Source organism: Zingiber officinale, chromosome 4A (genome assembly GCF_018446385.1).
Source record: "Zingiber officinale cultivar Zhangliang chromosome 4A, Zo_v1.1, whole genome shotgun sequence".
Taxonomy (NCBI): domain Eukaryota; kingdom Viridiplantae; phylum Streptophyta; class Magnoliopsida; order Zingiberales; family Zingiberaceae; genus Zingiber; species Zingiber officinale.
The window spans coordinates 118393694-118419170 of NC_055992.1; the positions used below are offsets into that span (position 1 = coordinate 118393694).

Consider the following 25477-nt stretch of genomic DNA (forward strand, 5'->3'; position numbering starts at 1 on the left):
TAATCCATTAGTTATTAGCATACATAACATGTTAATATGTCTTAATTGATATTAGCACAGACTAGTGAGGAGGAAGAACCGAAAGGCAAAGTCCAATCTCGGACCTATGATAACTAGACTCAAGGGGTTGCAGTTCAAACCCTTCCGAGTATATCATTAATTATCACAAAGCGTAAGGAGTTTAACGGTAGCGGTATAAGGGATTGTGGGGCATTATGATACAATCCTCCATGAGAAAGCGATCACCCTAGTAAGTTGCCATCAAAGTAGGGATCACATTTGGGTAGATACACCGGTGAAAACTCGAAAGGGAGCATCGGTTACCTTATGATAGACCACTTTCAAGATTGATCGACATTGAGATAAAAGAGAGGCATCACAGTTACATTATCAAGGATTCTCAAGGTGAAACCGAAGACCTAAAATTGTCATTAAAATCGATTTTCTCACAACTTCTCATTTTGCTTTCATACTTCATTTGCTTTGACAACAAACTCTCTCGATTTTGACAAACCTAGATAGCCTACTTTGCACGTGTAGTACTCGACTTCATGATCCTAGATGATGATATTTTATTACCTGATGACGACTGTACACTTGCGAAAATTGCACATTGGAATGTGACATATGCAATTGTCTTTATCTATAAACAATTTCTTCCATGAAAATTTCTCCAGAGCTAGCCAAGATTCTGGTTCAGAAAATTTTTTGAAAAAAAAAAAACTAAATAGAAGACAAGAAATTTGATTCACGAACAGGAAGTAATAACTCCAGGATGTGAAACATACCAGCCAATAAGTTAGAGCGCAGCACAGCCATTGCCTTTGATAAATAGTGCTGAATATGACAGCTGTCACCATTAATCTTCACTCTCTCTAATTCTGATAAATCAGTCACATCTGAAGCTAAAAGGCCATGTGTAGCCTTTAAGGCATATAAAGGTAAAGGAAGAAAACATTGAAAACATTTTATCAGGATGTAGACAAGGAAACGTTTTAAGCAAGATATGTAAATGTAGCCAAAATAAAGAAAGAATTAACCAGGAGAGAAATAATGTCACATCTATGGTTAAATGAACCATGAGGAATTAATGCAAAGCAATTTTGGTCATTATATGGCAGAAATAGAATCCGAAGTCCAATAAAAGCAAATTAGTTTTACTTATCATTTTTTTTCTTGGGAATGGAAGCATGGTGGCTAGCGAGATGATTCATACAGAACGTCAATGCAGTTTAATAAGACAAGAAATCACTGAAGATGCATGCTGACTTAAAACAACAAAAACTAAGCTTAAGAATAGACAAAGGGAAACAAGCAATTTCATTGATGGAATGGAAAAACCAAATATATGCGGTTTTAAAATCTTAACATGTGCCGAGATTTCAAACCCGAACGGGAATGACACAGTCTTGTTACTGTATCATGTCGCGTTGATGTGATTTTGATATTTTTTAAATATAAAATATATTAATTAAAAATAAAAAAATCTATTTTTTTTTAAAAAAAATCAATATATCTATATATATATCTTAAATTAATGGAATAATTTTATTAGGTTTTAATTAAGTCTATCTAAATTATCTCAATCATAGTTAAACCCAAGTTATTTAATTAAACCTAACTTAAAAACCTTAAAGCCCTTCCTGGTCTATGACGCTCTAGTGTTTTGCGACGCTCCTGGGTTCGCGCAATGCATCCAAAGATCTCATGTTTCGCTATGCTCTTGGGCTCCCATGACGCATCCGGAGGCATCGCCAAGCATGTGCGAAGCTTCCAGGAGCATCGCTAGGCTCACACGACACGTGTGCAGGCCTCGGGCGTGTCGGCACCATAGGCATGCCAGTGTCGGTCCACAGGCGAAACAAAATGTTTCACATGTATCAAGCGAAACAACTAGAGATTTTAAACTATGTGACCTTGAATTGGCTTAATCAAGATAACATAAAGTAGCCCATGAAAATGAAACAATTTGAACAAAATATTTTTATTTTTTTTTTTAAGTTGGGATCAGATATCTAACTTACACCTATTAATCCTGGGAATGACCAACCCGACCCCACGAAAATTTTCCACCGACCACGAGAATAAATTTGAAGGTGCTCACAGCTATTGAAGAAAAATAGAAAATATTGAATCATGGTGGCAAAGGCGATTCACTCACCAACGCCTCCGCCAGTCCATCCCTTACCCTCTGTTTGGATGGAGTGAGGGAAGGTTCATTAACGGAAGGGGAAGGGAGGGGAAGGAAGGGGAAGTAAAATATTTAACTTCTCCTTTTTTGGGAGGGAGGGAAGGTTCATTAATGTAACATGTGTTACTTTGTTTGGGAGGAAAGCAAGGGGAATGAAGGTTAAATAGATAAAGTTACAAAAATACCCTTACTTTTTAAATTAGAAAATTTTCATAATATTAATATTTATTTTATAAATTTAAATTAGATATTTTTAATAATAAAATTAATTTTTTATATTATCGTTTAAATTAGCTATTTTTTTAATAAAAATTAATTTTTTTATACTATTCATAACAAAACAATGGATTATCGATAATCAAGTAATTAAATGAGAAATAATGAAAATACTGATTTTAGAAACCTTAAATAAAAAAATTTGAAAGATAACGATGATAGCGAGAATTTCTATTCTTTAAAAACTTATTAAATTTTGAAGGAAAAATTAAAAAATAGTAGATATCCTCTTAAATTTTTATGACAAAAATGATTTCTCCCTTCAATTCAGTTAGAAGACGTGTTGAATCCCCTCCTCTAATAATCTGGCGGCAAGCGAGCTGTGAAGAAAGCGAATAAATTGAACTCCGGCGACATAGCAAAATTAGAAATTAAAACATTTCTTAAACTATTAAGAACAGGGATAAAATTGGAATAAAATTTTTTTTGATTTCCCTTCCCCTTCCTTACACCCCAATTCGGGATGTAAGAAAATCTCTCTTTCCATGGGTAATGAAAGTTAACGCTTACCCTTCCTTACCTTTCCTTCCCTTTCCTCACTCCTTCCCAAACGAGGTTCAAAGTTTCCCTTCCCGTTATTTCCCCTTCCTTCCTCTTCCCTCACCTCCTCTCAAACAGACCATTAGTGACACGGAAGAGGTAAATCATGGGTGGCTACTAGCCTTGGGCAGTTGAATAGCGTATGCAGGAGGGCAGGCACCCAACTATTAGCCGGGATTTGACTCTCAGATCTCATGGTGGCAACACCTCCACCATGCGTTAGCCAGCTATCCATCCCGATGGGATAATATTGAATCATACAACTATTGAAGAATGATGTCATTTCTAATGTTTTACCACCTTTCAAAAGCTAATTTCTTCTAGTCACCCTTTAGTTCTCCTAACTTTTCTTCGTTTTAATACCATTGGCTAAGTGCTCCCATTTATTATGAATTAGTAGAGGTCACTTTCACACACTTGGCCAATCATAAATCTTAATAGTAAACTTTGAGAGTTCATCCTGACTAAGAACAAAACGGTTAAAGCTGAAATGTAAGGCTTTAAGAGAAGTAGATCCATATAAAGTTGTAGGTAACAATTTCATATATCTTGAAATTATTATTTAAAAGGAAATTTAAATGTCCGTCAAGATTTACTTGTTTTTCCAAAACAACACTTGGATCTTTAAAATGATTAAAAAAAGAACTTGTAAAGCTTATAAACTCTTATAATTTTCATCCTCCGACTATTAACATCGTCAGTTCATACAAAAGGGTGATGACAAGTAGGTATGTAGTATGTATGTCATGTCAAGTAATGGAGTTAATGATTAGAGGATGAAATGAGATGCTTTTGAAAACTCTAAAGATAGTTTGACAATTTTGAAACTATGTGAGGGCATTCTGAATGAATGAAATGCAATTTTCCCTTAAAAAAAGGGATGTTTCTTAGGCTAAAAAAACAAAGTTAATGAGACTTGTGTATGTCACATACTTTCCGGATCAAAGTCTTGAGCTATTAGCAAGTAAATACAAAAAGTTAAACATCATAGATATCATAGAGATGAAATGCTAACATAGATGTGTAAAGGCTAGAAGAGATAAAAATAATAAAAAACTATTAATATCCTAAAGCAATCAAGTGCAACTCCAAATCCAAGAGATTATAAAAGGAGAAAAACAAAAATTAGTTAATGTAAAAGAGATGGTTTAATTAATATAAATATTACTAAATATAGAATTAAATAGAGATTGATAAAGTGATAAGATCATGTAGCCGGCCTCAGATAGTTAAGACACATTTGATGTTGATGATTGTATTTTATAGTCATATCTAATCCTTTAAAAAAAATGATATAACCGACCCGACTCCATAGAATTTTTTCACCAGCCACCAGGGTAAATTAGGAAGTGCTCGCGGCAGGCAGCCCAGAAGTCCAACATCCTTTGGTTGTGTGCCCCATTTGGAGGAAAAATTCCTACAAATATGTCATAACTGAGATCGAACCACGAGTATCTGGTAACAACCTGGATACCCTGCCGCTACACCATAGCCTTGGGGGTCATATCTAATCCTTTAAGCAGAGATGTTTGAATGTTCACCTAAGTAATTATTTGAAACTAATTTTTATTTGGATTTGGCTTTAGCACACAGGTACAAATACATATCATCATATACCACTATGAGTTTCAGCACGACAAACTAATTGTTCTGTAATAATTGAAATTGAGAAGAGGCTTAGTGCAATGATTGCTAGAATTATGTAATAATTGAACAAATTAAATTATATTGAATTCATGATTACAGCAAGACTAGTAAAATACCAAAAATCAAAATAGAGAAAAAGCATAAGAAACCAAGATGAAATATTAAGAAAAAGAAAAATACTAACAAAAAATGGAAGTTGGAACTTTAGAAACAAAAAAAAATGGTGACCACAAACATGCACTATACAGTCAAAATATCTCCGTATCAGAATTAACAAGTTGACCACAAGCATGCAGAAAGAAGAAGAATAACTTACTTTTAAAGCTCCAACTAATCCAATCTGATTCAAACAAAAATTAATATCGTCATGCAATCTAGACAAAATCTTGATCTTTTTCTGACGTTCTCTGACATCAGAAAACATATCTTTGATCATGGAGATGCACTGCAGAAGACAACACATGAAAGTTAGAGCCATGTTATATATATATATATATATATATATATATATATATATATATACCAATTCACCTGGAGCTTTATTTCTTCGAGCTTGTCAGAGTGAGCAACAATGAGGCTTGAAGCCATTCGAAAAACTGGATCATAATAGTAAACCTTAACATCTGGAGAAGCACTAAAACATTCAAGTTCTGCTTTATCATCAACAGAATACACCTGTTAAATTAAGAAAACAATAGAGAAAATATTGGAACAAAATGTATAAAGAAAAGGGGAAATTTACACAGACAATATTTCATAAAAAGAATCATATATACCTTGGCGGCAAGCAACTTCTCAAGACTATTAACACATTTGCTAGAGAACGCTTGATTTGTAGCTCCTGTAGCTCACATATATTCTTAAGAACAATGAGAATGAACATTTAAAGAAGAAACAATAAAATAATAGTTCAATATCAGAAGATTATGAAGAATCAGATTACAAAGAAAACAATAGAGAAAAGAGAATTTAATCAATAATGCTCACTATTCACTGATAGTGAATTAGTGATCCTAGAAAGTGATCGAGTATATATTTCCTTGGATTTTGTCATCATCTTTCATTCATATGCAATGAAATCCAGAGAATTACACAATTAACAAGTATAGAGATCAGAACGTATTTTCAAGACAACATACAAGAAAAATTGGCATTAATATTGGTTGCATCTAACCAATCTAGCAATATTAGAATTTAAAAGGGTGCATTATTGAAAATAAAGTTGCAATTGGCATCATCGCTCCCTGCAGCATACTCTATCAAAGTTGGAACTGAGGCATCTTTTTTGTCACAAGTCTATCTCTGTATGTATCGCCACTATCACGAGCATTGCTACTATTTCTCACACTGAATGAGCAATCAAGCACCCAACGAAGAGTCAAGTCCAAAGCATAGAGAGATAGTAGTCACATAATAGTTGCCCATATAGTCATGGATGTTCTACGACATGAATTAGCTAATTATCAGCGTTAATTATATAATGAATATTCTACAATATCCATTGCTTAGTTAAATATTGTTGGAATAAAGAGTTTTTTAATATTCATAATATTTTAAGAGAATTACATATGCTTATATAGCCACACAACCCTAAGCATGAACTTATTAACAAAAGATAAAAAGACTTATCTACCCTTGCTTCTCACAACACTCCCCCTCAAGTTGAACATATATATCAAACATGTTTAACTTGCTAAGAGAAGAGCCAAACACAACTTGGGATATAGCTCTTGTAAACATATCATCAAGTTGATCCTCAGACTTAACATAAGACAGACATAGCTCTCCAGAATCAAGTCTCTCCCGAATAAAGTGACGATCAATCTCAATGTGTTTAGTCCGGTCATGTTGTACTGGATTATTTGCAATATTGATTGCTGCCTTGTTGTCGCAATACAACCTGAGAGGTAATTCAACCTTTAATCCTATGTCTGTCAACAGAAAACTCAACCACAACATCTTTGCAAGACCATGTGCCATGGCTCGATATTCAGCTTCAGCACTGGACCGTGCACAAACATTTTGTTTCTTACTCCTCCAAGTTACCAAGTTTCCTCCCAAAAAAGTGCAATAGCCAGAAGTGGACCTTCTATCATCTCGAGAACTAGCCCAATCTGCATCAGAATAGCATTCCACCTTCAGATCACCACCTCCTTTAAACAGCAAGCCTTTTCCAGGACATGATTTCAAGTACCTTAGAATCCTGTCAACAGCCTTCATGTGGATAGTTTTAGGAGCATGCATGTACTGGCTTACTACACTAACAGCATAGGTGATGTCAGGCCTAGTCATAGATAAATAGAGTAATTTTCCAACCAGCCTTTGATACGTTCCCTTTTCCAGACTTGTAAGATCTTCCCCACTAGAACTAGTAAGATCATGATTTACTTCTATAGGAGTAGACGCTGGCCGAGAACCCAGCTTCCCTGTCTCCTTGAGTAAGTCCAACACATATTTTCTCTGACATACATAGATTCCTTTCATTGACCGAGCGACTTCAATACCCAGGAAGTACTTCAATGATCCAAGGTCTTTAATTTCAAATTCTGATGTTAACTTGGACTTAAGAGCCTGGATTTCTACCTCATCATCTCTTGTAACTATCATATCATCAACATAAACCAAAAGAATGGTAGTGCTGTCCTTTTTCCTTTTTATAAAGAGTGTATGATCAGCATTCCCTTGTTTAAAACCAAACAATATCATGACTTTGCAAAACCTATCAAACCATGCTCTGGGAGACTGTTTAAGCCCATACAAAGCTTTTCTTAGCTTGCAAACCTTTCCTTTTGTTTCAATTCCAGGTGGTGGCAACATGTATACTTCTTCATAAAGGCCACCATTCAAGAAGACATTTTTAACATCTAACTGAAATAGAGGCCAATCATATTGAGCAACAAGAGAAAGAATTACCCTGACCAAGTTCAGCTTTGCAACTAGTGCGAAAGTTTCCAAGTAATCTACCCCATATGTTTGGGTGAATCCCTTGGCAACAAGTCTGGCTTTATATCTAATCACTTCACCCTCTGAGTTATACTTGATAGCATAGATCCATTTAGAACCAACCAAGTTCTTCCCCTTTGGGGGATCAACTAATTCCCAAGTACATTTTTGTTAAGAGCCTCCATTTCTTCGTTCATTGCTTCCTGCCACCTTGAATCCCTTACAGCTTCATAATAGGAAGAAGGTATAGCATGGTTTGATAATTGTGAAACAAATGCATGATATGAAGGAGACAAACGAGAATATGAAACATGGTTGAAGATAGGATGTTGAGTACATGACTTGACACCTTTTCTAACAGCAACCGGAAGGTTCAGCTCGTTCATATTTAGAGGTGCGGTTGGCTCAACTGATGAGGATAACTGCTTCACAGGATCAGGAGCCAGAGCATCCGATTCAACTAGCCGATCAATAGTAGGTTCTTGCTTGTGTCTTCGTCGTTTATACGTAATAATATCTGGTGAAGACTGTGCTCCCAGTGATGGAGCATCTTTTCCTAGTGATGGGGCATCTTTTCTATTTTCTATGACATCCAGTGGAATAGGAGAAGAAACCACTTGAGGAACTTGAGGAACGACCACTTGAGGCACAAAGGAAGAGGTAATATTCTCCCCCTGAGGATGAGACTGAGGAGAATAATAAGACTCAGACTCAAAGAAAGTAACATCCTTCAAGATATATCTCGTCCTAGTAATAAGATCAAAGCACTTGTAGCCTTTCTGGCAAGTGGAATACCCTATAAAAACTCCTCGTATAGAACGAGGATCAAGTTTAGAAGATTTGGGACCAAGAACATGTATAAAACAAAGTGAACCAAAAACCCGAGGTGTAAGGGAGAACAACTCTACGCTAGGATGAAGAATAGTGAGAGGACACCGGTTCCCGAGACCTTTAGATGGCAATCGATTGATGAGATAAGCAGCAGCAAGAACAACATCAGCCCAGAAATATTTGGGTAAGTGACGTTGAAATAATAGTGCACGGACTGTTTCAAGAATATGACGATTCTTTGGCCACTCCATTTTGTTGTGGTGTGTAGGGACAAGATGACTCATGAAGAATTCCTGAGTCTTCAAGAAAAGTATTTAGAGACTGTGCAAAGTACTCACGGGCATTGTCAGAACGAAGAATCTTCACCTTTGAGTTAAATTAGGTTTCAACCATTCTACAAAAATTTTGAATGAGACGAGGAACTTCTTCCCTGGTTTTCATCAAATAAAGCCATGTACAGTGGGTGTAATCATCAATAAAAGATAGAAAATATCGATAGCCATCCAAAGAAGTCACAGGAGAGGGCCCCACACATCCGAATGAACAAGATCAAATAGAGACAAATTCTTCTTTAAAGACTCAAAAAAATGTATTCTACAATGTTTGGATAACTGACAGATTTCACATTGGAATGACTGAAGAGAAACAGAAAGGAACAGACTAGGAAATAAAATTTTCAAAGATTGAAAAGACAAATGTCCCAACCGAGAATGCCATAAAAGAATTTTTTGATGCTTAGTTCCCAAACACTTGGCTGCAGATTTCAGAGCAGATGTTGTTTCAAGCTGATAATAATAAAGACCCCCTACTTCACGGCCAGTCCCAATCGTCTGCTTGGTCTCGAGATCCTGGAAGACACAATGATCAGGGAAAAAGGTTACGGAGCACTGTAGTTGTTTAGTAATGCTACTAATAGAGACGGAAGGAACGTGAAGTGCAGAAGATAGGAAAAAATGATCTGTAAGTTTTATGGAACCTTTGCCAGCAACAGTGGCTTTGGTTCCATCTGTAATGATCACTTTCTCCTGCCCAGAGGATAAAGAATAAAAAATAAAGGAGTTAGCAGCATTTGTCATGTGATCCGTAGCTCCTGAATCAATGACCCAGGGGTTGTAAAAACTGGGACCAATAACACTTAATCCCAGACCACGGATACCTGTGTGCGCTTGAAATGGAGTAGAGTCTGCAGGAGTAGAGGCCGAAGATGAAGCCTGAAGCCGAGAGAGAAGATGCTGGAGGTTAACAATATCAGTAGAAGGCAATCCCGTGATATAGGACACAGAGGAACCAATAGTCTCTTCACTTTCTAACTTTTGGATAGCAATATTACTACTATTAGGAGCCTTCTTAGCATTGTGCTTAAATTTTTCAGGTTTCTTTTCTGGATATTTTTCCCAACAGAAATCTGAATCATGATTAGTTCTCTTGCAGTGCCGACAAAATCTGTCCCCTTGTCTTTTAGTTCCCCCAGGCCGAAACTTGTTTGCAGAACCAATAAAGACAGAGGTCTCCCCAATCGGAGGACCTACAGTGGAAATCCCCTTGTTGTTCATGGTCCTTTTTCTACCTTCTTCACTTAGAATTTTGTAGTAAACCTGTTCTAGAGAAGGAGTAGGATCAAGACCAAGAATTTGCCCTTTTAAACTCTCAAACTCTGCAGTAAGTCCATCTAAAAATTTAATAATTCTGTCTTTTTCCAGAAGCTTTAAATATCTCTGATGATCATCAGTGGAACTCCAATTTTCCATCCGGTAGTAGTCAAACTCATCCCACAGTCCCTTCAGAGTAGCAAAATAGTTGGTGACTGACATAGAACCTTGTTCAAGTTTGAAAATTTGACTGCTGATCTGATAAGTATGCAGCATATCATGTCGACGTCCATACATCTGCTCCAGTGTCTTCCACATGTCGTACGTTGTTTTGTTATGAAGAATGACTTGTTTGATGCCAAAATTAACAGAGTTAAGCATCCAAGTCATTAATTGAATATTGTCACGCCGCCAAGTGCGAAAGCTAGGATCCTTTTCATCTGGTTTCACTTTAGTGCCATGAAGAATATCAAGTTTATCATGGCCTTCGACATAAAGTTCAACAGCAATTGCCCAAGATGCATAATTTGTCTAAGACAATTTTTCTGATACTATCTGAAGACCGGACCCTCCAGTGCCTGCCATTGTGAAAACCGGTTGTACCTGTCCTGAAGAAGACATAGGGTTCGCAGAAATCCCCGAGGTTTCGCTTAGCGTTGTCCGCCATTAAAATTTTTCTGGAAGGGGCGGCGGCAGTAGACTGGGCTGAAGAAAAAGAATTCGAGAGAAGGTGAAGTGCAGGAATTCACAGCAGTTTGAAGGAGGTGCTGCTCTCCGGTGACCAGTAGATCACTACAGCTTTGCCAGTGAAGTTAGGGCGGTGGCAACCTTGTGGGCACCTTCGGGAAGGAGATCTGCACGTGGCAGAGAGAAGGGAAGAAAGCTTGATCGGCGCCAGGAGATTGCGATGAAGAAAGGAAGAGGAAGCTTGGTCGGCACTAGGGCAAAAGAGGAAGAAGATGCGCCGACGGCTAGGGTTAGGGTTAGGGATCGGAACTTTGCTCTGATACCATGTTGGAATAAAGAGTTTTTTAATATTCATAATATTTCAGGAGAATTACATATGCTTATATAGCCACACAACCCTAAGCATCAACTTATTAACAAAAGATAAAAAGACTTATCTACCCTTGCTTCTCACAACAAATATCATGCATTTCTAAAAACTATTTGTATAGTGTCATTTGATTACTTGCATTCATATGTAATTGGTTGATATTGTTATTATGGTACCCTAATGTTGTTTACTTGATATATTAAATGATAGATGTAAAAGTGTTTATACAGATTGCTTAGATTTAATTAACTAGATTGTTAAAGATGTGAACTTACACAGACAAATTGTATTGTTATTGTAGCAAAACTAATGCTAATTATGTCCTCACTGTAACCATATATGTATGTGCATCAGCATTATAAAAATGGTATGATGGCATATTGACTGCATACCATTTACACTATTGCCCTTATACAAATGCAAAGATTTCTATTGCACTAAATTAAAAATTGAATACTATAAGATATAGTCCATAAAATATAAAGTTCAATTGTATAAAATATTTCCTTTTATTTTGTACATAGTCAATGGTGAGAATGATACACACTCACACGTGTAATTATGTCTTCAAAACTATCATTTGTTACTGTATTTTTATAAATAATAAAGATCACAAATATCATTCTAATTGTCATCAATACTAAGGAATAAAAGATCCATGAAGGCCTATCAGGCATTATCAGAAATCAAGATAAACATGGCACACATTTTACAATGAATACAAAGATTCCTGGTTTTATACTAGGACAAATTACCTTTTCCAATGATAGGGGAAGCTGTCATCCCAAATATGCGAGGACTTTTCATGCTAGTATCATAGAATTCCTAGGAAATTGTTAAGAAAAATCAAGAATCAAAACCACGCTGAAATTTCAGAGGTAGCAACTTTATTATCTTCAGGTAAATGGTAAAAAGTACCTTCATTATTTGTGCATAGGCATGCCTCTTGTCTTTTTGTGCATGATGGCATTCATCAAAAATCAGCAAAGCAACTAGATCCATCTTAATGAAACAATGGTGTAAGCTATGCAATAATATCTGAGGTGTCATAACAAGCACCTGTGAAGAATCAAGATAGCTTATGCAAATCAGATACACAGTGTCTGTCACCCTAAAATGTAAACCATCTTGAAAATTACAGAAAAAGTAACTAAATTACATAAGAAGTAATAATAAAAGGTATAGTTACAAAATACAGATGTTGCATTTTTGTGTCCAGAACTTTTCCATTCATTTACATTTAGTTTGGTGCTAGAGGTGTTTCCATAAAAGTGGTGTAATTGCAATAATTTTGTTTGGCTCGAGCTTGTTCCATATAGGAAAAAATGGGATTAGGGAAAAATATAAGGAGGAAGTTTAGAAGACAAAGAGAAGACAGGAGCCTGAAGATATTTAGTCTCTCCCATCTTCAGCAATCAAGGTACATGTGAATAACCTTAACAGTGACAAAAAAACTCTATCAACAAGAGAACCCTTGTAAGATGTAGGATTCAAGCCTTTCATAGGATCATTAGGATGCGGCTAGAGGGGGTGAGTAGACAACACACTAAATCGTTAATTCTTCATACAAATATACTAACAAAACAAAAATTAATATGTTCGTGTATTCTCAGTTGTTTGTGTCAAAAGTATACAGAGAAAAAGAAATAAAGACACAATAACACTAACACAAGACAATTTTATATGGTTTAGACAACTCACTCCTATTCTACAACCTATGATGTGTCAAGTGCAATACTCCAAATAGTTTCCACTAACCAAGCTCATCATAAGAGATAATTGGTCATACTCTACAAATAAAGAAAACTTCGTAGCCCAACTTTAGGATTTCACAAGCTCGATACTTAACTGGAACTTTACTCGCAATAAATCCCACATCTCCTAGTGATAAAAGATGAGCAATGAGAGACTAAATAACTAAGGGCTTGAAAGTTAAAATCTTCCAATCCTTGTCCAATTTCATGGATCATTTTGGACACTTGGTGATGAGCGCCAGGAGATTGAGTATTTTTTCATTCAACCTTAGTACCCAGAAAATATTCCTAGAGCTTATAAACAGCACCCCAATTGACATCATTCAGTCGCTTCCAATCCAACAGCTTTCTAGCCAAGCAACTCCCGAAAGGTAAATTGATCACCCAATCCACTAGATTTACACCAACCCAATCTAAGCCAAGCTCTCAAGTTTATGATCTTATGACTCCAAATTCAACATTCAATCCAAGCCTCCAACTCTTACCCTCTGTATATGGAGAATGAAGTGGAAAACTTTCCTGGGGAAATTTTCCCCTATTTAATTCGTATATAAAAAAGGATGAATTACTATTCTTTCTTTTGTTTACCTAATGGGCAAACAGATTTCCATGATGGAAAGATTTCCATCTGCGGATATTTTTTGATCATTTTCTCATCTACCCAAACTACACAGAAAGCAATTTTCTTTCTCCCAACGGTGCATCCGAATTTCTCCTAACTCATGATCATGACTCGCACGACAGCAACTGCTAGCTTCATGCGGTCGCGGCCCCGCTCGACCACAGTCAACAGCCCCGCTTGGTCGATCGAGCGTCAAGCGAGGCTACGTGCAACCGCAGTCGGCAACCCAAACAAGGTTGCTTCGCGATTGTGGGCAACGTTGCACGGGATTGCCTCACCCAACCGTGGTGGGCAACCCTGACCCCATGTGACAACACCTAGCCCAGCCGCAAGGCCGCCATTATTTTATTTTTTATTTTTTTATTCTTGTCTTTTATGGTTTCACTTTTATTTTTTTCTTATTTTCTCCTTCCTTTCCCTTTCCATAGAGATTTTTTTTTCTTTTACCAAGATTCCAAACCAAATAGCAGTAAAACTACCTAGAAATATTCAGCCAATATGGGGCTTTCTTTATTTTTGACATTTGAATAGAATCAATCAGGTTTTATGTTCAGAATTGATGTAGAAGTGCAAACATGCAAAGTAATGCAACATAACAATTAAACTTGGTCATGTTAATCAAAGATCATTTTTTTTTTTAACTATAATGACTTCTCATGCCAAAATCCAATATAAATACCAGATCCACCTATCAAAGATTTGTGGACAGAATCATATAATTTGGATTCCCTATACAAACTAACTCATTCCTTGTCGAAGAAAGCATATTCATAAAATATGACGCAACAACAAATGGTGCAAAATCAAAAGTCTTTTGATGTTACCTTTTGCAAAAAAATATATATATATTCACCTTTTTCATAAAATTATTCACCTTTTTCTTACTAAACCATTATGTATTTTTAGTAAGATATGTCGTCAATAAACAAAAGATAACAAAATTAGGATTATATTGTTTATTAACCAGTTATTTTAATATGCATGATACAGTTCATCAAGTCATTGTTGATTCTTGACTCAAAATAAATAAATATACAGCTATATCCAAAAAAAAATTCAAGACTGATTGAGCAAATTTAGGTCCTAAAGAATGAGGCAATGACTATTTCATTAACATAGCTATTATTTAAACAAGTTTACAAATATTTAATGACCATAATTGATAGAACTAGGAGTAGAAGAAAGGTATGAATACATTTGAATTTTGCTAGTGGTACAAAGTTTTGTTTTAAGACATACACGCACACTCTTGGAAAAATTATTACGGTGATGTCATTTCATACATAGCATATAAGAGATCTCTAAGAGTTAAGCATCTGAATATGGCTGACCAATTCTAATGGCAATCACTTCCCATTATCATGAGATTTTGCTTGTCATATGCAAATTCCCAATCTAAGGATAAGGAGAGGTTAAAACCTTATATTGAACTCCATAGGTTCCCAACAACAGGGTATGAGTGAAAAAAGAAGATCAAGCGCCACAACTTATCTAGAAGCAAGAATGGGATAGAAAACTCTCTCCTCCACATTCTAAACCATATAGCATCCCATATTTTTTTGAATCAAATCATACCACATTATCGCACCAGAGTAACACTTAGCATAAAGAAAACATAAGGCATAAGGTCTTCTCTTTCGAACTGGACTCATGACCTACAATTAAAAATTAATTATACATGATCTAATATAGAGGATAAAGTTATTGAAAGTAAATGTAAAATTCACCTCGGCTTTATTAATCTCTTGATTCCAAGCATTATGGTCCTTCAAATTCTTCTGATTTCCATAGTAGCAATGAACTTTAAAATCTGTTGAATTCTCTATCACCACAGCTTGCTGCAGAAATAATACTCATATAATAATCATAATTAAGGTGTAGTTACGTTCAACAAAATTGCAGAAAACTTAACAAATTTGGAACAATAAACATATCTACATTAATCAAAAGAAATTTAACAGTACAAAAATAAAATGTCACTATATAAAATAGTCCTAAATTTCTGTTGGTACACAATGTATTACAATATAATTGAAAACAATGTTGACATCAAAGACAACAATCAGCCAATTTCTTCATTTAAACATGCATCAAAGTACACAAATTTCAACAATATGATGGCAACAATTTCTTATACTTAGCATAATGCATACATTTCTTGATATGGAATAATATAATTTAACAAATAACCTTTTATCCTTCACTATTCATCCACCAAAACAACCTCAAAGCCAATATTAGAAAAACCTAATCTGCATTGTTAATTCCCTTCTCCTTCAAGTTGTTGCATCTTGTTCACCCATCTCCCTTCAAACCTTTGAATCTTGTGACTATCAAGGCTCCCCTTCACATATCTTAATACAATTGTAAAAAAAATTGAGTACCAGGACACTTATACACCATTTACTCAAATGCAACCTAAAGATGCCCCTAAACACCATCAAGTATTGCTAAGGGAATACGATAGAAGCTTTTGTGCAAAAACATTTTCTACTTTGGCCATCAGAAATTAGCTAATTACCCTTAATCTTTCTTTCAAATGCCCAAAGAACTCAATGGCAATCATGAAAACCCTATCAATAGATAAGCAACTACTAAGCAATGTTGAATTGGCAATAGCTAAAGAGGATTCACTCCTACAAACAAGATACGCTTCCTTAGACTGTTTGTCACTTCCGTCCTTCAGTATTTTTTTCTGCAGTTATGAGAGTTTCAGTATTTTTTTCTGCAGTTATGAGAGTTTATTTCAGTGGCAAAAGTCAGTTATTTTTTGTTGATGGTTGTTAAGGTCAGTCTTTATATGTAACTATTCCACCAGGAATTCAAACTGTTTGACTATGGTGCATTTTGAGTGAACACCTCTGATCCTGTCCAAAAGCGGTGAAGGTGGTGAGCTGGAAACGTGGTTCTACTCTTGACCAAATGAAGACTTCGCATTGTCCTGCAACACAAAGAGCGTTAGTGTCGGATTAGGGAAGGGGTCTCGGCGTTCGCCCTCCGACGCTCAAGTCAGTGATCGATTTTTTAGAAGGAATAGTGAAGATGAACTTTAGCAAAGAGCATGTGGGAATATGTAACATCGCGTACCTTTGCCTGTAAATGGAGACCCCCTTTTATAGTGTCACTATTATACTTAAGCAGCCCCCCCCCCCCCCCCCCCCGGGAGCTTAGCTGAGTTGGTAAGTGGCAGGTTGATTGCCACATAAGGTCTTGAGGTCGAATCTCAGGACTGGTGGGGCGTAAACCCTACAACCCGTGTAAACTCACCCCCCTTGCCACTTGCCTTCTCAGTCACCGTGATTTACCTCCTCCGTGTTGGTCCTGGGGCGGGTTGGCGGGGGCGATGGGACGAGCATATTCATCTTTTGCCACTATTATGCTTAAGCACGCATCCCAAAGCATTTGCACACTTTCCAAAATATGCCTAAGAAAGGACAACCCATAAAGCGACTCTGACACCTTTCCTTAAAAGGGCATGCAAGTCTCTATGACTAGACAGACGAGAAGCTTCTAAAGTGAGATTTGTCTGCAGAATATTCTCTGTCCTTTGCAGTACAAACTTCCAAAAAAGAGTATGGAACCACAAGTCCATGGGGCCCACGTTGGACTGATCGGTCGTCACTCAAAGGGAACAACAAGCTCGGCCTCATGGGGTGTCGTCCGCAACTCGGCCTCCTCCTTGACCGTAAAGGCACATGTCCGATCGGTGACATTCCCGATCAACTCAGGTCAGTAGTACTCAGCAAGGCCGGCCAGCCTGCTTGTTAAGGGTTGGGTCACAAAGTTTGGCCAAGCGAGTGGTCCGATTGAACACCCACGTCCGATCAGCCATGTGATCAACTCGAGCACGCCCTTGCTTTTGTTGGTGCCTTTGACCTCATCTTGACTTTAACCGCCACATCTACCAGTTTTCCCATTTTGACCCCTTTTTTGGGGGGTCCACCTTTATCGCCGTATTAACTTTATCTCGCGCGTATCATCTAAAAAAATGAATGTCCTTTCAATCTTATGAATTTATCAAACAAAAAATTGTTACTGATTCCCTGTACCAATGATTCTAATGTTAGAGTAAATTTGATAATTAAATTTGATAAAACTACCAAAGACAAGGTAGTACTATAACCCTTCACAAATATATTTTAAACATGCACACTGTGAGTAACTGTACACAAAGCACTAGCACTGAGGTTGAGCTAGTGGAGAAGCCTCCAAGATCTCATTCTTATATGGACTTCTTCCACGACACCCGGTGGTCCATGCGATAAGAGTATTATTTTTTGAGGGTTTCTTTGATGTCAAAACTTCTATTTCACAAAGCTTGGAAGCAAGCCACCGCCCCACATCAAAATATTTGGTGCATAACGAGCCTGAACGACATGCTGTCTTCTTCTGTTTCAGTTCCAACTCTTCTCTGACCTGTGAAGATTCTAGCTCTATTTTTTTCAGTATTTTCTCTGGAACAACAATGCTGAAGTCGCTCCTCTTAGAAACCAGTATCAGTATAGAGGTCAGTCCAATAATCTTAGCAATAGTTGTATCAGATTGATATTGTTTCATAGTACAAATTACAATAAAAATGGGGCGGCAATATTGTTTCCACGCTAGGACTAATTATCCTACAACAGAAAGTAAATTGCGGCTGGGGGATCAACAGAAAAACTAGAACTCCCTAGAGACAAAAACAATGTACACAGCACAAGTTATAGAAGACATTGCAGCTCTTTAACCGCACGGGATTAGTGAAATCAGGATCTTAATTCCACTGCTGTAAGCTCCCATTCAAAAATACCAGCTATAGAAGATGTTCCCGGCGCCGTCACTACTCAGTAATGCGGAAAGGGGGTGAAAAGGAACGAGAAGATCATACCTGACGAACAAGGGGGATGGTGGGGGCAAGGAAGATGCACACTCTCTTGCTAGGCTTGCGGATGAGGTGGCCGAGCTCGTACATGAGTAGCACGGCGATATGCGTCTTACCACACCCGGTACCTAAATAGACGATGATGTTCTCCTCCACAGCCTTCTTGCAAAGCTCCAACTGATACCTGCGAAATTGCTTGCCATCGGCCAATCAAAACAAAACCCAAAAAAAAAAAAAAAAAAAACTGATCAAAGCGCAAAATGCTCTACTTTCTGGCGATCGTCCTCGGATCTTTGATTCCACTGGGAGCCAGTGAACTTTCGCCGCCGGACATCAAGCTTGGCTTCCAGCGAAACACTCACGAAGAAAAGCGAAGTCCGAGACGGAAGTGCGCGGACTCGGCAAGACTGGAGAGCAACAACTATTAACGAGGTTTTGCGACCGTGTTACTTGGGGCCGAAGGAATCGGATTTATGCGGGCTGTCAGGTAACGGCAGGAAGTATAATTCGAAAGGCATTTCGTACCGTGGGACGTCCGCATCAAAAACTTGGTGCATCATGGGTTCCGATAACTGGAACCGTCCGACTTCAGTCTGATGAACGGTAGTGATGGCAAGACGCCGTGACGTCAGGTCGATCGAAATCACTTCGCTTACTCGGCGGCATCCCTTTGATGGCGAAGCGATCGGCTCTTGGTGCGCCGGCGAGAAAGCGGACCACGAAGCGAGGGAAGCCAGATGAGGTGAAAAAATAAATGTCAGCCCGGCGTCCGCTCGTCTCCTACGTCGTCGCCTCCTCCTCCGGCTACAACAGCTACAGTCTAGGGAGCATCGGCGCGCCCCATCGATCGACGATGAACTCCCCGACACGGCTAATACGTCCTGAGATCTGCATCCTCGGTCGCTGCCGCCACTCTGAACTCCTGAGAAGCACGGCGGCGTTCCTGCCTTCTGCCGATGTGTATGATCCGGCAGCGCCTTCTGCCGAAGATGTTGACGATTCTGCAATCTACTTGAACGCCTCCTGCTGAAGATCCCAATGGTCTGAAACGTACTTCCTGACTTCGGCCTCCATTATCTCCTATCGATGCTTCCTTCACCAGCGATTCAATGCTGACGATTCGTTCAATTTGGTTGTGCCGTGACCCGTCTAGGCCTGGTCGGCTAGCGGCGTACTTGGATTGGCATGCGGGTTTGAAAAAAAAAAAAAAAAAACTCCAAACTTAGCTCCCACTAGCGAGATCTATCAGCTTGTTGATGATTGATGACTGAGGGTGGAAGTCAACATTTAATCAAAACTTCAATTCCTTATTATTATATTTAAAATTTAAAATAAAATAATTTATTTTATTAAATTTAGATAATTATTTTTCATTACACATTACATCAAATATTTTAAAAAATTTATCATCCTTCATTTTTTTTATTATTTTTTTCTTTTTCTTCTATTTTTTATTATTGTATTTATGAAATGGGTAGAAGATGAGAGATTAAAAAGATTAAGTGGAAGGAGAGAAATTAAAAAATATATATTTTATTTTTAGGATAGATGTTTCATTCTCTAAATTTAGAAAATCATTATTCATCAAATTTAAATTTAAGAAATGGATAGCATAACTGATATAAAAAATTTTTAATTATCCTATCTAAAATTTAAAATAAAATTTTTAGATAGAATAGTTGTTATGGATACCATAGGATGGCCCCTTTCTATGTTCGTCCTCATTCATTCCGCCACTAAGTATCTCCGTTGCTACATTAGGTGAGGGTTCACAATTTATATCATGTTATCATTCGATTTCGATATCATCAATGCTAAAGGTAATGGAAACGTGTATTTGCATTGGTGAATTATTTGGATCAGACCAGCTTTTCTTGATGTAATCCTAACCAAACTTTAAAATTATATATATAGATATACATATTTGATATGCTGAGTGACGCGTAGACGTAGCGTTGCCAGCTCGATTTCGCTAAAAAAAAATGTTATTTATTCTCTCTCCTCTTCCGCCTTCTATTCAAAATTTTTGCGTGGGAAATTTCTCAAATTAAAATCTCCCTCGCCACTCTCTCTCTCTCTCTCTCGCTCCCTCCATCTTCGTGGTCCATCGTCCGTCAAACCTCGAGCTTCCGCCGGAAAAGTTTCACCGACATCTTCAATCTCACAGCTGCTGTGAGAGCTTACCATCTCTCTCCATTATCAATGGTAATTTGTTTCATTTTAATTTGTTATTCTCCACCGTTATAGCATACATATATTAGAAGGATTAATGTTATAACGTGCAGGGATGACGCCGGCTACAAACACCCTGTAGGCTACAGCCACATCTGCGCATTAGCTGCTACACGTTGTAGCAGCTACAAACGTAAAGCAGCCACTTGGTAAGTCATTTTTTTGGTAGCTACATTTTCTAGCAGATATTACCCCTACACATATTTAAGTTAATGTATATCAACTTGGTAAAAAAAATTATTTGAAATTATTTTTTACTGATGCAACGTCTTTGCTTCGCTTCTAAACATTGCAGCAACTACTTCACAGCAAACTCTCCTTGTAGCTACTAAAACTTGTAGCAGCTAAGTTGGAATGGTGGTCATAAAAGGAAGGAAGGATTTATATTAAGACGTGCAACGTCAACGCCTGCTACAAACGCCTGTAGCCACTTGGACTTTTCTTTGCTGCTACGAGTTAGAGCAGCTACTTAGACAGTTAACTGCTACACTTTGTAGCAACTAACTGTCCATATAGTTGCTACAACGTGTAGCAGCTACTTCGACAGTTAAGTGCTACACCTTGTAGCAGCTAACTCTCTATGTAGTTGCTACAACTTGTAGCAGCCGCTTGGTAAGTCGTTTTTTTACTAGCTATATTTTCTAGTAGATATTAACCCTAAAAATATTTTTGTAGCTGTATATCAACTTGCTAAAAAATTATTTATGCTGCTGCAGCACCTTTGCTTTGTTGATACATGTTGTAGTAGCTACTTCGACAAATAACTGCTACACCTTGTAGCAGCTAAATTTTCATGTAGCTACTACAACTTGTAACAACTAACTTGGAATGTTAGCTACTACAACGATGTAATAGCTCTTCCTTCATTTACACTCAACAAGATGTTACTCTGCATTTTCAACCAATAATAAATCATAGCTAATTTCAGTTTTTTATTTAGATCAATTAAATGAGGTTCTACACGTTGTAGGAGCAACTGCAGCACGTTGAAGCAGCTAGTCGTCAGAAGCTGCTACACGTTGTAGCAGCTTGTCAAGAGTAGTTGCTACACTGTGTAGCAGTTACTTCTGATTAGCAGCTACTCCATAATAGCTGCTACAACGTGTAATAGGTACTGCTGATCTCCAAATAACCTTTTTTTACCAATTACCTTTTTACAATTATTGTGCAAATATTTATACGGTGCAATTATATTTTTACCCTCATTAGCCAAAGGTTTAACCCCTAAACTTGCCGTGTGAAAAATATTTTGAAAGAATATCAATCATAGTAGATCGGTGCCCACACGGTGTCTTCGTCAATCAATCTCACCGCGACGACTTATTTCTCATCCAATTATTCGCCTTCATCGTAAGTATTCTATTAGGGGTTTGAATCTCATTTTGTTTAGGGGTTTGAATTTTTAGGATTTTGATTCGTCTCCTAGTTGCTACAATGAGACTTAATGATTTTAGGATTTTCGAATTTAAGATTATCTTTGTTGAAGCAGCAACTGTAGTTGAACCCTATTGATTGATACAACGTGGTTAAACCCTACAGTCCCGATTGGCTTCTCGCTATTATAGCAACTACTTGACATTAACTACTACAACATGTAACAGCTACTCATGTTTAGCAACAACTACTCACATTGTACTACCTAGGAGAAATTATTGATATTGTAATGTATCAAATTATGGTTAAAAAATAACAGTGTAAGTAGGGCTATGCATTCGGTCAAAACTGAACCGACCGAACCGAATAAACCGAACAAACCTAATTTCTTCCGAACCAATCGAACCGACTGAAATTTTTAAAAAACCCGAAATAACTGAACCGATATAATTTCGGTTAATTCGGTTTTAAACCGAAATAACCAAATTTATTTTATTTAAAAAACTCATGAACCGCTTACCATCTCTGACAAGAACGATCTCTCTACAACGATCTCTCTACCAACCGAACAAAATAGTCATCAGGAATCTCCTTACACCGCTCTCTCAGTTCCTTAACCTCTTCATTGAACCCCTCTGATGAAGGATCTGGAAGAAAATCTTGTGGCTGCCAACATTTCTCAATAGGCTTCAAATGCACCAATATGTTTTCCTCTGCCCAACCTTCCAATGATTAAAAAATTTCAATCTTCTGAGGAGGCAAGGAATGAGCGATCTGGACATGCACCGCGCGAGGAATGAAGAGTTTTTTGGGCGTCTCCACCCTAGAGGAACAACTCAAGCTCAGAAAATGTACATAATTGGCAGGAGATCATATGTAAACCATCATAGATTAAGTTTTCATGGATGAACAAGATTAAAATGACAATCTCCACAGATTCAGCCTTCAGCTGGTAACTTTAGAAGGTCATATGCAACGACCAATTTCTCACTATGGGTAGACAAGACATACTCTTTTTGCTCAATCTTAATTATATCTTCAGTTTTAAAATGATCAAAAATATACCTTTTAAAAATCATGTATAATTTTTCCCCAATCAATAAAATATAAAAATTTATAATCAAGTAGAGATAAAATAAGATTATCTTAGTAATGAACTGAGAACATGTCTGAATATTACCAAATTTGCTGGATAATTAGAGTCATGATAAGGAAATCAAGCTCACTTCATGCAGAAATAAAAAAACTAGTTTTCACAACTTGTTATGTTCACAACAGCCAAGACAATACAGATTACACTTTTCTTATCAAAAGATAGTTTCTTATCCAACTTAAATTGAGTAGAAGCATTGGAGGGCTTAACCTTCAGTCACTCCTTCAGCATCGTAAGCAGTCGAAGATGATGCATATATTTTTCTAAAGAAATGAAAAGGAAAAAAGAAAACATTTAGAACGATAACAAAGCATCTTGAATTTGTGTTGGCAGTTTAATGATAAGCAAGCTCAATTTAGAAGTGGTTAGAATTTGTATAATAGCAAATGTTGGGAGGAGTTAAACCTTTCATGATGACTCGTGGTCATGACACAAAATATCACCATGAAACTAGCAAAATTTAGTGCATCATAACCTAATTATAGGATATAAAAAAAATAATGAAGAAATTAATATAATCTAGATAAATTTCTCCTATTTATAAGTTTGATTATAAGTAAATAAAAAAAGAGACAATTCTCTTTTAGGAAGCAAAAAAAAAACATACACTTTAACATTTTGTCCACCAGCAGTTTCCTCCAAAAATCTGTGGATAAAACATAGAACCATAGACATAAGGTATTTAGTAGACAAAATATGGAATTTTATATGGGATTGCAATTTGCAATATGAGATTTAGTAGACAAAATATGGGATTCAATTAGAAATTGAATTTTACATTGCAATATGAGAATAGATATGCTAATTGTAAATCATGAAAAAACAGAACTAATATCATATTACCATAGTAGACATAACATACCATTGATTATTATGTCATTCATTCATGCGTCGGTATTGTCGAAGAAGACGAATCTAGTATAATATTTGAAAATTCTGACAAAAAAATATAAGTTAAATAAATAAATACTTTATTAGTTTATAATTATAAATAAAAATCTAATTCTATTTTTCTTAAAAATAAAAACTTACCGCTTTCAATTTTTTCCACATCTTCTAGAATTTCTTCAATGTTGAGTGGTTTCAAACTTAACCGAAGTCAATCTTAAGTACAAATAAGACTTTCTACCACCCTAGGAGTCAATGAACTCCTAAAATAATCAAGTATCAGTACTGAAAGCAGATTCTGAAGCAACTGTTGATATTGGAATAGCTAATACATCACGAGCAATTTGAGCAAGTATAGGAAATCTGTGACAATTTTGCTTCCACCATCCCAAAATGTCAAAAATATCAGAATACTCTTCAATTATTTCATTAAGATACTTGTCTAATTCTGACATGTTTGTTAGGATCGTCGTACTCGGCTAGAGAGGGGGGGTGTGAATAGCCGCCCCAAATTCTTCGCATTTCTTCCTACGATTAGGGTTAGCGCAGCGGAAATGAAACCGTAGAAACGAAAAGGAAGAAGACAAACCTCAAACTCGATGGATGTAACGAGGTTTGGAGGTGATATTCCTACTCCTCGGCGTGTCCGTAAGGTGGACGAGCCCTATTAATCCGTCGGTGGATGAGTCCCCGGAGAACCGGCTAATAAATACTCCTTGTGGGTGGAGAAACCTCGCCACAATAGCTTGCAACAGCAATATGGAAATACAAAGAAGAGCAAGAACAAAATACACAATGAATGTACAAATACTCGCTTGCCTTCTCGTTGACTGAAGTCCCGGATGAAGCACCAACTTCACGGACAAATGCCAACAAGCAACTCAGTCGAAGAAGTTCACACGAAGCTTCGGAGCTCAGCAAAGCTCAAGAGCACAGCTTTCAGAAGAACAGCAGCTCAGTTCAGAGGAGCAGCCCTCGATCTCCTTTTATAACCTCTGATATCCTGAGCCAACCTGCGAACCTGCAAGCAAAAAGGCCAGAACATAGAAGCCCGAAATAATCTAGCCGTTGAGTCACAACGGCTAGGCCTGGACCGATCAGGCTCCACCCTGATCGGTCCAGGGTTCTTCTGATCGGTCATGGAGACCGATCAGGCTCTATGCTGATCGGTCCCCAGACCGATCAGAATGCTTTCACAGAGAGTTGCCCAACTCCCTGCTCACAGAGGCACACTGATCGCTTTCTGATCGGTCTCCAGACCGATCAGGAAACCACAGTATCAGTGGATCGGTCACCAGACCGATCCAGGTCTTGGTTTTTGCCCAAACCAAGTCCAAACCAATATCCGGTCAACCTTGACCTCTTGGTACATCATGCTTAGCATCCGGTCACTCCCTTGACCTGCTAAGACTCCCCACCAAGTGTCCGGTCAATCCCTTTGACCCACTTGGACTTTTCTCTTCGTGTCAAGTATCCGGTCACTCCCTTGACCTACTTGACCTTCTCAACACCAGATGTC

General features: G+C 37.3%; 1 protein-coding gene across 2 annotated transcripts in view; it reads right to left on the reverse strand.

The window, feature by feature from the left end:
• The window catches only part of LOC121970750 (endoribonuclease Dicer homolog 4-like), a 53287-nt gene extending 33804 nt beyond the window's left edge, over positions 1–19483 (reverse strand). The window contains exons 1-10 of one of the 2 annotated variants that reach the window (XM_042521658.1): positions 18837–19483; positions 18581–18732; positions 18318–18495; positions 15178–15288; positions 11993–12133; positions 11830–11899; positions 5431–5495; positions 5186–5329; positions 4971–5099; positions 789–924 (exon numbers count right to left, since the gene is read on the reverse strand). In XM_042521658.1, the coding sequence (XP_042377592.1) occupies positions 789–924; positions 4971–5099; positions 5186–5329; positions 5431–5495; positions 11830–11899; positions 11993–12133; positions 15178–15288; positions 18318–18495; positions 18581–18645 (1039 nt within the window). In that variant the 5' untranslated portion in view covers positions 18646–18732; positions 18837–19483. Of the gene's footprint in view, positions 1–788; positions 925–4970; positions 5100–5185; positions 5330–5430; positions 5496–11829; positions 11900–11992; positions 12134–15177; positions 15289–18317; positions 18496–18580; positions 18772–18836 lie in introns of those variants that run through there. The other variant, XM_042521659.1, reaches the window with a different exon arrangement.
• Positions 19484–25477: the final 5994 nt, after the last annotated feature.